Here is a 14,698-nt window from a genome sequence, read left to right on the forward strand (position 1 = left end):
AGTGAGGGACAGGCTTGCTGGGATTCTAATGGGGGGAAATCGGGGTGGCGTGGGGCCACTCTTGTAACAACAGGGCTAAGAACCCTTTCAGAAGCTGGTTGCTTTCGGTTTGGAAGAACACAGACAACTGCACAGGCAGGAGGAATTCGCAGTTCAGACCCCTAAGCCGAGGCGAGGCTTTCCAAGCCACACCTAGTGCATCAGGGCAGTGATCCACCCCCAGGCAAGCGCTTAGGCACCAGCTCAGCAAATGCAGGGCTGCACCTTTGGAACAGCAAAACCGCAGGCGATGTGTTCTTAGGCCACACCTCAGGCTCCAAAGGCTCCTTCCAAACCTGCATTTTATTTGGGATGTGCCAGACGGGGTCCACACGGTAATTGCACTAATGCTTGTATGTATATAAATGTATAAGTTCACATATACCAGTATCAGTACTAAAAAGAGAACACTAATAATGGCTGCACTTTATTTTTATCATTTGTAAGGTACTCTGAAAAAAAGGGGTGAATCGAATTGGCTGGGCTTAGATTCTGGGCGAGCTTCTCTGACAAATGCGGTAAATGTGCCTTTAAAACAACAAGTGGGGACTTCCCTGGTGGCGCAGTGGTTGGGACTCCGAGCTCCAAGTGCAGGGGGCCGGGGTTCGATCCCTGGTTAGGGAACTAGATCCCACACGCATGCCACAACTAAGGAGCCCAGGCTCCGCAACTAAGACCTAGCGCAACAAAATAAATAAATAAATATTTAAAAAAACAAAAACAAAAAACAACAAGAGCAAGTGGACTCAGTCCTCCTAATCGTGCTCTTCCTGCTTTTAGGGTCCCTGCTTATCTCTAGGCCAATGTATGCAGCTGTGAAAGGAAGCAAGAGGTCTCCTGTACCACCTTTGTGATATGACTCAGAGTTCAGGCTCCCAGACACACACTCACTTTCCTTCTGGTGAACAGAGAACCCACGCTAATCCCTCATTAGGGAGCCACGACGACCCGTGTGCACGTGCGTGCTTCCTTTATTCTTTATTTACGACTTCACTCCCTGTTGCTCCGTCTAGTGCCCATCTCTCATTTCTTTTTTTCTTCCGGCTCTCATTTCTGATTCTCCATTCTTCCATCCCACCTAAAGCATTTTCACATCCCCAGGAGGCTTTTGCATTACCCCCTCCCACACACTAATATTCTACTGTGTTTTAGGCACTGAGGTATATCCACAGGAGGGAGAGAGTCTCGGGACAGAGCCTGGACCCTCGGGGAGCCCCTGGCAGATGGAGGTTTGGGACCTGGCTCGGTGAGTGACTGTGGGCAAGTCATTTCACCATGCCGGGTCTCAGTTTCCTTGCCTGGAAGATGAATCTAACAGTGGTACCTACGGTTCCATAACCACTGGAGGCAAGGTCTGTTTCGCACAATGCCTACCAGACCAAACATGGAGGACGCTAGAATATTCATTAACTGCAAGACAGACATGCAACAAATAATCAGGACGGAATGATCCTAGTACTAGAGGAAGACTGTTCAAAATGCCACGGAGGTTCGAGTGGATGACGATCACTTGTGCTGTGAGTAGAGGCAAACCCAGGCCTGCCATCTCCAGAGCCCATGCTCACAGAAGAGGCCTCTGGGAAAATGGGGGCCGGATGAGAAGGGACAGAGCGCTCAGCCAGTGTAAAGCCAGGAAGCTCGCCAGGTGGACGGGAGGGGGCAAGTGTCCCAGGTCAAGGGCACAGAGCACAGGTGCAAGCGTGTGCAAGAAGCTGGCACGTTCTGGGAGCCACAAGTAGCACAAAAGGCTGGATAGTAAAAGACGAAATGTATGTAGAGGGTGACGGCAGATGAGGTCGCAAAGGCGGGCAGAGGCCAGACCACTAGGCATTTCCGTGCCTTGCTAAGGGGTCTGGATTTTATCCTACAAGCCAGAGTTTTCGGAAGTGTGTTTTGCCAAACACTAGTGGCACAATACGCTCCAAGAATAAAGGAAGAAGAAAGACGGATGGTCAAATTAGTTGGGAAAAGACTGCATACGATGTGCCCCTCTTGGGAGATTCACAGGCACTTAGGCAAACTAAGTGCTTAAGAATTTCCACAGTAAAGAAAGAATCCTACTGAACTTTCTCTAACCCAGGGTTTCTCAAACTTTTTTGATCATGGACTGCTTTGTGCCTAACATCTACTAATATCCCACTTTGCTGCTTTGGGCAACGGGGACATGGCAGAAAGCAAGAAATCATCCCCTTGGCTGTGTATTTCAGGAAGACAGCTCTGGAGGCCAGGTGAAGGAGGGACGGCGGAGGGAAGCAGGACTGCAGACTGGAAGTGAGGAGGTTGGTGCAGCGACTCAGCGGAGAGAGGAGAAGCGAGGAGTGAAGGTGGATGGGAGGGGCCCAGCTGGAGGGATAAAGAGGGAGACTCGCCAGGACCCACTAACAGACTCCATATGGAGACAGCGGAAGGAAGGCCTGAGCAGTGAGGTGGTACAGTCACCCTGGAGAAGGACCAGCTGAGGGAAGCTGAAGTTGATTTTGGACAGGCTGAACTTGAGGTCCATCTGGGGAGGAGAGGTCTGACCTCGACACAAATCAGGAGTGATCCCTGTGCGGGGGACACGTGCAACCACAGGGGTACATATAAGAATGGCCAAGGGGCATGAGAGGAGGGGGAAGAGAACCCCCAGGAATCTGGGAGTCAAGGGGGTAGATGGGAGGAAAGGAACTACCCATAGCAGCTGAGGAGGAGTAATCAGAGAGAAATTCTAGAAGAATACACGTGAGACTATTTTCTAATTCCCTTGTTTTAAGTGCAGAATAAAAATAATACTAATCATTTATTGACTGTTAACTAGGTGGCAAACCGCTTGTGTTATTTCGGACACTTTCGGTATGGGGCAGTTAAATAAATATCAGGTTCAAGATTGATACTGATATTTCAAAACAGGTGAAACCTCCACTCCTTAGAATCTCCATGCAGAGTGCGCTTCACTGCCATCCTGAATTTGGTATCTCTTACAGCACGGTCATTATTAGTACCTAGCTTTTATGTATTTATTCTTTATATCCCCAAGTCACTTGTAAGTCCTTGGAGAGTAAGGGCGTGTTTCAAAGCAGGGGTGACTATAAAGTCGTAAATCTTGAACAGAGGCAACAAGAACCCTGTCTCTAGATGACCACTGACTCGGGCTCTTGGCGAGGGTCTCCACCGCCCCAGCCTTGCCTCTGCTGCTGTGAAGGAGTTTGGAATTTCTCGTCTAGAATCGCCATCTGAGTTTCTGAGTCACATACACAACAGATCACACTTGCCCCAATTATCTATTTTATTCTCCACACTTGCTCCAAAGACACTTTGGTTTTTCCAAAAGGAAAAAGGAAAGCTTCCCTGGAGGACTGCTTTTCTCTCAATGGGGAGATTTATGAGAACTCTGCAGGGCCCTGGGAGTAAGAGTAGCTTCCCATGGTGACAACACTCAAGTGGAATGTGGAAATTCGAAATGCTGGGTCACTTGTTCAAAATACAAACCCACTTTACAAACCCAAAATACAGACCCACTTTATGGGTCACACCTTTTATACAACACACTGTTATGTGCTAAGCTACATTTGTCCCCTGTTTTTGGAGAACAGTCTATCCTCATTATAACGTGGCCGTTGGGTGGTAAGTGCTGGTACAAACAAACTTTTAAATTTTAACGGGATTCATGAAGAGAAGGGAAAGCTCCAGGGAGAGGTGAAGATGGAGGCTTAGTGTCAGGAAGTGACCAGGGTGTATCTGGGTGGGTATCTCTGGCAGAAGGCTCATTACGCTCTGGAAACAAACACAAATGAAGGCTGTCGACTCCCATTAGCATCTTCTGGTGCTCTCTGTATCTCCATATGGAGAGTGTGCAGTCAAGAGAAATTAGGGGTTCATGTGGGTGAACTTCGCATGAAACAAATCACTCATGGAAATAACTCATCTTTTTTCAATTGTAGTACTCAATATGGACTGCTATGGATAACCAACTTGTGGGGGCTACTTGCTAGTTTCAAGGAAAATGATCATTATCAGGTTGCGTGTCACATTAACTTGAACTTTCCTCATGGTTCCAGGAAAAGCAAAACGCTGAACCCTGGGCTACTGATGTGCTGCGTGACTAGGCAAAAAAAAAAAAAAAAAAAAAAAAAGAAGGGAAAGAAAAGAAAGGAAGAAAGAAATCCATTTCCTCAGAAGACACATTTAATGAGGCAACTGGGGGTCTAAGGTGATAAATTAGAAATTCAACGAAGGGTAACAGGCTTAAAGGAAAAAGCAGAAGCTTGATGAAAAATGCAAGGGGAGAGAGAGAAATGCTTTTTGTAAAGTGTTCGGCTTCATGCTGATATAGCTATGATTGCTAGTGTTTAATGTCATTCATCTGGGACTCTATTACCTTTGTTCTGGGATACAGAAAATAAAGGAAAAAACCAAAGACTCCAGAACGCTTACCTTGCCATCTTCTGCGTAGACGTTTTCATTATACCCCTTTACTATCGTTCGATCAATGAACAGGCTCCGCATGACAACAATCACTTTCAACACCTTTCCCAAGGTCACCTGTCGAAACACACGTGTACAAACAGGAATGCTTACATTGGAACATGCAAATCACATGAATTGGGCAAGACAATGAGAAGAAGAAAGGATCACCTCTCCTCCTGTTCCTGAGAGACACACCAGTGGACACTCGGAGGAAAGGCGCGGTGGTCGCGCCTTGTGCCAGCCTCCTAAGGCGTTTAAGATGGCGCAGGTCCCAATTCATCTAACTACCCTAAATTTATTTATAATATTGGCTTAGAAACTCTCAGGATAATTTCCAAATGTTTACTATCTGCTGGATAAAGTAAGTTTCCCTTTTTTTTTTTCCTGTCTTAAGGTTACCTTCTTCAAAGACTATCCTACAATTCTGGCCTTCTAGGAGTTAGAGCACATTTGTTTTCATATTATGTCACGAGCCTATGTACACCCATGGACTATGTAGAGAGTACAATGGAGGGATGAAAGGCAGGCACCAGATATCCCCTGGTTGAACTATCTATTTTTTAAAAAAATATTTATTTGGCTGTGTGGGATCTTCGTTGCGGCACGAGGGATCTTTTTTAGTTGCGGCATGTGGGGTCTAGTTCCCTGACCAGGGATCGAACCCAGGTCCCCTGCACTGGGGGCATGGAGTCTTAGCCAGTGTACCACCAGGGAAATCCCTGAACTATCTATTTTTAACAGCTGGTAAAAAGTGGAGCAGTTCTGAAGGTAAATGAAACGTAGCTGAATTTTATCTCCAAAAAGGAACATGATCCTGTAAATACATTTAAGTGCTTTTACTCTCTTAGAACCTAAGCACATGTTATAGATTAAAAACAAACAAACAAACAAAAAACCTAAAAAGAGTGCAGTTTCACACATGCCAGGGAAAAAGTGACCTGCTGGGCTTGCTGAAGAGGCTCAGCCTTCAGGATAGAAACGGCGCCTTCTTTTCTTTTAGGGGCTCACGAAACCCTTCTGATACTTTGTCAAGCCTCCTCTTTCATTTCCTAGATGAGACCCTAAAAGCAGACTCGGCAAAGGACCCAACCCAAGGCCCACTGTCTGGGTTGGCCCATGAGGCTCTGACATCACAGAATTGGCTAAAAGGAGTCCTGCTGGGCTCAGACAAGAGTCTCTGCCCCAAGCAGCAACCCGAATCCTGCAACTCAAGCAGCAGGCCATTTCTCAGGACGCCACCTTCAACCATCCTTTCCTTACTTCCTCATTCCTTGCAGTTCTTAACCTACTGTTCAAAACAACAACGGTCTTCTCTTCTTGATCAGTCCTGGGTGTCAGTGAACATTACTAATACCTAGCTCCTTCAGTAACATCTAGTGCTGAGTTGATCTCTATTTCTATATGCCCCAAATAGTACAGAATATAAACAGGGTAAGAAAAAGATATGACATGTTCATTTACATTTAAGAGAATGTTAAAAGCACCTTATTTCTGGATAGTACTTTTAAATATTGCGATACCATGTAACATTTAATAGGTCATTTCTTGCATAACTGGAAATCACTATTTAAGGATGCCAATAAACCAGCAAGGTAGTAACAGAAACTCTGTCTCTAGTTTACATGCAGTCTTGGAAGGAAGCAAGGGAGGGAGAGGAACCCAGTTATAGTTCTGGCAGTCATAAGCACCGAAATTAATAGCCTCTCGCTGGGTTACAGCGAAGGTCCAACATACCCCGTCCAACAGTGCCACCACTTTCTAACATATTTTAACTTTCTTTGCTAAAAAGCGTAGATAACTAAGCAATTGTTTCCTTAAAAGAAACAAAATCTAGCTGACTTTAACTGATAAATTCCCTTAGTAATTTCTCAAGCTTCTTAAAATGAAATTAAAAAAAAAAACAAACCAGGGCTTCCCTGGTGGCACAGTGGTTGAGAATCTGCCTGCCAATGTAGGGGACACGGGTTCGTTCGAGCTCTGGTCTGGGAAGATCCCACATGCCGCCGAGCAACTGGGCCCGTGAGCCACAACTACTGAGCCTGCGCGTCTGGAGCCTGTGCTCCACAACAAGAGAGGCCGCGATAGTAAGAGGCCCACGCACCGCGATTAACAGTGGCCCCCGCTCGCCACAACTAGAGAAAGCCCTCGCACAGAAACGAAGACCCAACACAGCCAAAAATAAATAAATAAATTGGAAAAAAAAAACCACACTAAAGATACTAGAAATGTTATATTTAATTTTTTTTGTTTTTATAAGTGATTTTTGGTATTTTAAAGTTAACTAATAGTAAAATAGTTAATAAATGCTTATTATGGAACAATCTAAAACTAGAGAAAAAAGGAATAAAATAATTGTTTATAGACTTTCCGTCCAAAGCTAATCACCACTTTAACATTCTGGGGTACTTCCTTTTAATCTTTTTACTATCAAAGATGCACGGTTTTTGAATTTTTCACATGTTTATAACTGAAACTAAACATATAATTTCAAGTCAAAATTTTATTTAAAATTATGAGGTAAGCATCATTCCATATTGCTGTGTAGTCTTCAAAACTGGCATTACACGTGGCCTGGCATTCTACTGAGTGGCTATACTATAATTTCTTTAACCATTCACCTATTGCTGGACATTAGTTGCTTCCAGATTTTCCCTAATATTAATATTAGGCTGCAATGTGCCCTTTTGTTCACCAAATTTTTGCTGCATTTGGTATTAGTTCCTGAGGACAGATTGGTAGAACTGTAATTACTGGGGCAAAACAGTACAAATATTTTAAGGCTTTTGATACAATCTACCAGAAGGGTTAAGAGCACTATTGTCAGCACTCCACTCTTATCAGCAGTGGGTGCTATTAAATCAAAACAAAACAAAATAAAATCCACCCCCTCCCAGAAGTACCGACTTAATTACCTTCTTTAAACCTTTCATTATGGAAGACTTAAAAAAACATATACAGAAGTAAATGAAATAGTATAAAGAACCCTCACGGACCCATCCCAATGTCAACAGCTACAAGTCTCGGGCAGATCTTTGTTTTATCTACACCCTCACCTACTTTTCCCTTCCTGAATTATTTTGAAACAAATAACAGCCATGGTATCATTTTATCTGTAAATATTTCAGTCTGTATCTCTAAAAGATAAGGGCTCTGAAAACAAAAAAACATAGCCATGCTGCCACTCCACACTCCACATCTAAAACAACAACAGGAATTCTCCAGTGTTATCAAACCTGCAGTTCGGTCAGTGTTCATTTCCAACGGTCTCATAAATGCCACATTAAAAAAAAAATTTGCTTGTATCAGGATCTGAGTATGGTCCACACAATGGAACTGGCTGACCTACCTCATAAGTCTCTCCTAAACTAAAGGTATCCCTCTCTATCCCCTTTCCCCATTCTATTTGCTGAAGAAACTGGGTCATTTTTTCTATAGAGTTTTCCACAGTCTGGATTTTGCAGATGGCGTCCCGGTAGTGTACATGTTACTCCTTACTCTGTACTTCCTGTAAATTGGTAATTAGATGAGATTCAGGCTTGACTTTTTTTTTTTTTTTTTTGGCAAGACTGCTTCACAGGGGTGTCACAGACTACCAACAGGAGGCACGTGAGGTCAGGTGTCTCAGTTTGTGATGCTGGCAGCTGACGACCCATTAAATTCACCAGGGGTTACAGACGGTCGTACTCCAATGAGATCAACAGCCTTCATTTATTAGCTGGATCACTTTTACAAAGAAAAACTTCCCCTATCTACTAACTGGTTACCCAGCGGTAGAACGTATTATATGTGTGAGAGAGGATAAATGCTCAATTCTTTCCATTTATTTACCAGCTTTCTTTTTCTAAACTTTTAATTTTATATTGGAGTATAGTTGATTGACAATGTTGTGTTACTTTCAGGTGTACAGCAAAGTGATTCAGTTATACACATACCAGTTTTCAAACAAGCACCGTTTCACTAGTTTACTTCCAATGTAGATGGCTTAGTTTTTTTCCCTTAACATTATTATAAACTCAAAGAGTGAAACATATTTGATATATTTTTGTCTGATGCAATTGTTCTTCTTACGGATGCTCGAACTGTTCTGTCTGTGGCTGGTGGGCATCTATTTGAGGCTGAATCCTTTAGTCATAACCCTAGTCTCTGTGATGGTTTCCTTGCTGTCTGGTATATGATATCCCAGGCCTGTCCTGGACGGTTCCCACCTGAGGTCATGAATCAGCCATCTCCTCAAGCAACTCTGGCTCTTTCCAGTGGGAAATGGTATTTCAAGACCGCAACCAGAGCAAGGGGCAAATCGTTTTTTGATAGGTTAAATTTTTTGTTTTTCATGCTATGAATCTGGATTAGGATAGTTTTTCCTTTCCCCCCTTTTTTCTTATCCTACATTCATTTATGTATTGAGGTTTAAGCGTTTCAACTTCTTTTCTAATAAAAAAATAAGATACTCCACAGTCATACGGCCCCCCCTACTCCTGCCCCCCCAATCATACTTCGCACCTCTGCCCTCCACCCTCAGCCCGTCATACCTCCCCCCACCCCTCCTGCCCGGTTTGCTCTGGAGTCCTGGGATAGGCTGGTTCTCCATGCCCCACCTCGTGCGCTGTGGCTTCACGCTATCAGGGAAGGTACATGAGCCAGGGAGACTCACCAAGAGCATCCCTCCAGCTTGTGTCTATCCCGGGCTGTGCTAGTTTATGGACACTCAGTGCTATGAAGTCTGGCTCTGGTTTACTTTTGTTATCTCTTGAACCCGTCAAGGTCTATGAAGTTTGTCAATTCTTATTTTTTATAGAGCCAGAAAGGACCCTGGTACTCAACTAGATTGAATATGCACAGAGTTATGGCTTTTTGAATTTTTAACACGGTCATAATGAAGCTGCATACACAATTTTGAAGCTTAACATTTCGAGGCTTTGGAATCAGGTGCATTTGGAATCGGGTCTCGGCTCTGCTACTGGAAAGCTTGGCCCAGTTACTTACCCTCTCTGAACATCACTCTCCTCCAGCTAATGGAGATAATGACCGCGAGGAGTCAAGGAGACAAGGCGCCTGGTGAGGGCTGTGGCGCGGGGCCTGGTTCCCAGGGGCAGCTATTGCTGCTCAGCCCGAAACCCTGTCTGGACTTCACAGAGGCGAAATGTTCTGAAGCCAGCTAACCTCAAAGCTGCAACCGGAAGGGCTGCTGCCTCCAGCCCAGTGAAATTGCCACCTATGCTGATCTGCCCTCCTGCTGTCACACCTGGGGCTAAAGGGACACTGCAGAGAGTGGGTGACAGTTGTGCAGGCCCTGAAGTGTGAACAAAAATGTGCTCCTGTTGAGTGAGTGCTGAGAGTCTGCGAGGCTGAGGTGCAGGCGGCGTGGGGAGGGCACGAAGCTGCCACGTAGGCTGACCTTGCGGACTCCCAGAAGAGGCCATTTACTGTGAAGGTCAAGCGCACCGGGACTCTGTGCCACACCTGTCCCTTACAGGCAGGGTGACCAAGGGCAAGTCGGGCCACCTCTCGTGCCTGCTCACACAGCCGCAAGACGCGGAGGGGCCCGCTGAGGAATGAAATGCGATGACGATCCATGGGAGACACACGGCCGCGGGCGTGGCGCACCACACAACTCACCAGCCATCAGCCTTCGTTCTCCTCAGAGGTGGTGCGGTGGAGAGGGTCCTATGAGCCCTTCGAGCCCTGCCCTCAAGACGGAGCTTCACGTGTGCTCTTCCCAGCTCGCACATCACCCTATAATGATTCAGATTCTTATGTATCTGGACTGTGCCAGTTCCTAACGTATCTGGATGCAGCAGGCTGCAATGACCTTGGAGTTTTGGTAGACTGATACGGCGGTGCACCATATACAGGCCAACAGACACCGTTCTACAAACTAGCCAATCCTGGCCATGGCTGGAGCAAAATGCCCAGAGACGGGACCACAGGTCGGTGTTTGGCAACTGCTATGGGATCCCACAAATAAAACTAATGCATCTGGTAATGAAGTGGGCTTGCCGTTGCCAAGGTAACCCTTCTTCTACACTGAGCAGGTCACTCACTACCTCTGCGTCTGTCCCCGTGTGTTCAGATGGCAAGTTGTGAAGAGTCTAGGGGTGCACTGTGCTTCCCCAACGGGAACCAAGGAGCGCTTGGAAAGGAAGCCGCTGGGCTGGACCACCCAGCCGGCCGTCACCCTTTCAGGAAGTGCCCTTAGAGATGCTGTCACAGCCCATCCCCTTGTGGGGGCTGCGTCAGCAGTCTTCTCTATCTGTTCTACGGCAGTCGCCTACCAAGCTGTATGGCATTGGGAGAATTTCTAGTTCACTATGGCGAGGCAAGTCGCAAAGTGGGAGGCAAGTGGAGGAGAATAGCAAAGATATTTCATTCTGCTCTGCCGCTGACTGCTATCCAACGCAAACGTAACAAATCTGGTAGTTGAGACGTTATCTACACTGGCAGACCAGGTGAGCTTGGAAGGTGGGAGAAGCTGATCGCTTGCAACCTCACTCCCCTGGGCTTGTGCAGGGAGAAGGCACCCTGAGCCTGAGCAATAGCTGTGTCTAGGATGCAGCGGAGGCGAGCTGACCAAAGGCTTATCTGCATGAGGAACCTGGACTGGACACAGCACCCCTTGGCCCGGCATAAAGCACGTGTGTGGGAGGTGAAGTGGGGAGCACAATATTTGTCACTCAGACAAAGGCTACATGGATGAGCTCTGCTTTTGGGGCAGGGATACAGTTTTAAAAAAAAAAGAAGCCAACCATATATACACGTGTCCACAAATGTTATTTTCCAGGTATAAACAAGGTAAAAGTTTACTGTGTAGGCGTCCTTAAGGGGCCTGCTGTACTTGAAATGATGTTTTGCAAAGTGTAGTTAGAAAGGGGTGGGGAGGGAGGGAGAGAGGGGCAGACAGGCACCTATAGGAGGTTCAGGAACAGTTTTTCTTCAGTACAGAACCAAGAACCTTCCTCTTTGCACTAATGACAAAGAAAGATGAGGATAAAGTGAATGATCCCAGTAAGCACTTATTTATTGAATATATAAGCGTATGTATTGCGTGAAGCACTGGGCAAGGGCACTACTTCAGAGAATCATGTAACTTCAGAGCTGGCAAGTTTTAAAAAGTCATTTTCTCCAACTGCCCCATTTTCCAAGGGGTAAACTGAAGCCTAGAGAGGTTAAGAAGTATCAAATATGGCTCCTACCTTGAAGGAGGTGATACAACTGACATATGCCTGAACTAACTGGAGGGTGGTACACGGCGCTTTACCATATGGGGCTCATCGTGTACTTGAGAAGTTTTGGGGAGAAGAGTGCTGCATCACTGAGCTGTCGGAACATGCTTGGCTGGGCGCCTGTGTTTTACCCCACGTTTTGAAAGGTGGAGTTGGTTGTATAGACGAGCACTCCCCAGACGATGTCCCATGAAACATTCCTCCAAGAGATGTTCTTAGATGTGACCTGGAAAACACGTTCCCCCAAGCTTTTCCCTGATGCCTGGGGGTCTTCCCCCGAATAACGTGGACACCCCCTTGGCTCTATGACAAGGACTGGGGCGTGCCCACGGGGCTGTAGTTTCCTCCTCTACCTAAGAGCCCTGCAGTACAGCCCAGGCAGGTAGGTGTCTCAGTCTCATTCTGAATAGAAGGAAGCTGAGGTTTAGCAAAGCTTTGAGGGCAAGGTCACTGCTGTTTTGCGCAGGGCCAGGTGCCTGCCTCTTGCTGTTTCCCCTTCTCATGCCTGGTCCGTGGCCCCGCAGCAACGTCTCTAAATCACAAGACACGGCGACCACAGAGCCTTGGACCATCTAATCCTCAAACCGCCAGCCATACTTTCTGGAACTCTGGTAAGTGGCTCAAAACCGTGCTTCACAAGGCTCCTGGCTTCCCTCCCAAATGGCTTTATACTCACACTCTTGACCTCCTCTGTAAGATGCCACTAACACACTTGCTTTGTCTAATTTTAGTGGTTTTTTTTTTTTTAAAGTGAGCGCTCTGAATTCTGCATAGCTGCTAGGTATGTGCAGCCCTGACAGAATCGTGCTGGGCTGAATTGTTCTCCTGACAGCAGGCCTCTCAAAGCTGCAGCAGCAAGGACCGGGGCCTAGAGGTTCAGAGGGAAACTGGCTGCTGCTTCTTTCTAGGAAAACTGTAAAACTGGAAATAGCCAAGAGAAAACGGAGACAGACCAACCCTGAAAGGCTGAAACGCTGGCCAAGCTGAGGGAGCGAAGATAAACTCGCTGTCATGGCTGGAAGAGGAGGTCACTGGTGCGAGGAGCTGGGCAGTAACCCAGTCGTAACAAGAAAATGGGCTGCGTGACTTGGAAACCAAGAGGTCAGGCGGAGGGAGCATCAAAGATAAAACTGAGATTCCTCTACGCTGAAGGTCACCTGTTTTTTTGCTCAATGGGGTGGCTCAGTTATGCCTCTGCTGATAAAATGCAATACAACGTAGTGTGATACAAGAAAGAGAAAATCAAACTGGAAAGCGACTCCCATGGATGGGCTAGATTTGAGATGTGAAGTTGTTACAGCCTCAAGATGTGAATTATATCTTCCCTTTTGACAGAGACCTAAAGTAAGGCAGATAAGCTGACTTCAGGTTCTGTCTACCAACAAGTTAGAAGCTCAACTTGCCAGCAAGGCAAGCAAGCACGGGAGTTACGTGTAAGGACTCTGGGGGAAGCAAAGACCTGAGTTTAGATCTCAGCTCTGCCCCCTCCTGGCTGTGTGACTTGCGGCAAGTTACCTGGCCTATTAAGCCCCAGCTCTCTTGCCTGTAGGACCCAGCATAAGGCTGCTGTGGGGAGGAAATGACACCAGACTTGTGAAGGGCTTAGCACTGTGATTCAAACATGGCCAGTACGCTATCGCTACCCGTGGTCATGCTGGGTGACTCCCTCCTTGCCCTTGTCATGGGGCACAGGCAGCATGGGGAGGGGGCGAGGGCCAGGGCTCTGGAGCCTGAGAGACCCAAGTTCAAATTCTGCCTCTGCCATGTACAAAGCAGCGTGGCTCTGGGGAAACCAACTCACGTGAGCTCTGGCTTCCTCGTCTCTAAGATGGAACCCTTTATAAGGACTGGGCATCCACTGCTATTAAGCGTCCAGGGGAGTCACTACTGTCACTCGCTACGTGGTAGCAAATGCTGTATCACTGCGGTAATCCTTTTTAACAGTTACGAAGCACCCCGCCTAATAAGATACGTTCATTTTTCTTTAGGTGGCTTATTCCCTTGATGAGTACATTTGCATCATTTCCTAAGGAGCCATCAGTGTTAACAATCTGGGCACTTCTGATCTTCCTGAACCCATTCCTCTCTTCAAAAGTCACAACTGCCCTGGTGGGAGTGCAGTTTCATCAGAGAGGTCTTACTCATTCTCCAAATTCGTTTTCTTTTTTTTTTTGGTGGTATGTGGGCCTCTCACTGTTGTGGCCTCTCCCGTTGCGGAGCACAGCCTCCGGACGCGCAGGCTCAGCGGCCATGGCTCACGGGCCCAGCCGCTCCGCGGCATGTGGGATCTTCCCGGACCGGGGCACGAACCCGTGTCCCCTGCATCGGCAGGTGGACTCTCAACCACTGCGCCACCAGGGAAGCCCTCCAAGTTCGTTTTCATGACAAGGACGGATTAAGAAATAAGTTTCCATTTCATACGATAAATAACAACTTCCTCACAGCCATCCTCTCTCATCTGGCTTCATGTTCCCCTCAACAACAACAAAATTCACACACAATGTAAAGAAGCAAAAAGACAACAGAGAAAAACTGTGCTTCCTGACCTTGGTTTCTGGCTACCTTATAGGGTTTCCCTTGCAGCGTCATGAAAAATCCCCCAAACTGTCAAAACAGAATTTAGTTCATTTTCATTTATAAAACATACATTCAAATATATAACATAAACCCCTCTGGGAAAAAGGAGAATACGACGCCTGTATAAAAATAGGGCATCAAGATTCCAAAAAGATGTTGGGAGAACGAAGTGGGATACGGGTTAGCTGACAAAAGGAGAAGCTGACTATTGTTTTCTCCAATATGCTGAAAACGTCAAGTTTCTACTAAGGGATGTGATGCGGAATCCCCGTCAGCACACACACCCTTTACTTGTCCCCTGCCCTGAACACGGCAGCAAGGAAGCCACCGCATTCAACGTTCCCGTCTTGCAGGACATGCCTGCTGCCCGGAAAGCAGCTATTTTCTCTCCTGGGCGGAACCAGTTGGCCCAGGGG

At 46.6% G+C, this 14,698-nt stretch overlaps 1 protein-coding gene across 6 annotated transcripts in view; it reads right to left on the minus strand.

Moving 5' to 3' along the window:
* Positions 1 to 14,698, minus strand: part of MED27 (mediator complex subunit 27) — a 199,251-nt gene that overhangs the window by 25,000 nt on the left and 159,553 nt on the right. For 4 of the 6 annotated variants that reach the window (XR_016393674.1, XR_016393672.1, XM_022578365.2 and 1 more), the window contains one exon: positions 4,453 to 4,560. The exons of the other annotated variants lie outside the window; for them this stretch is intronic. Coding sequence is in view for 2 of the 4 variants with exons in the window: in XM_022578365.2 (XP_022434073.1) it covers positions 4,453 to 4,560 (108 nt within the window). In the remaining 2 variants the exon portion in view is untranslated. The remainder of the gene's footprint in view (positions 1 to 4,452; positions 4,561 to 14,698) is intronic. 6 annotated transcript variants of the gene reach the window in all.

Source organism: Delphinapterus leucas, chromosome 6 (genome assembly GCF_059928025.1).
Source record: "Delphinapterus leucas isolate spDelLeu-1000000601 "Yukka" chromosome 6, BTC_Dleu_Yukka2, whole genome shotgun sequence".
In the NCBI taxonomy this organism is placed as follows: domain Eukaryota; kingdom Metazoa; phylum Chordata; class Mammalia; order Artiodactyla; family Monodontidae; genus Delphinapterus; species Delphinapterus leucas.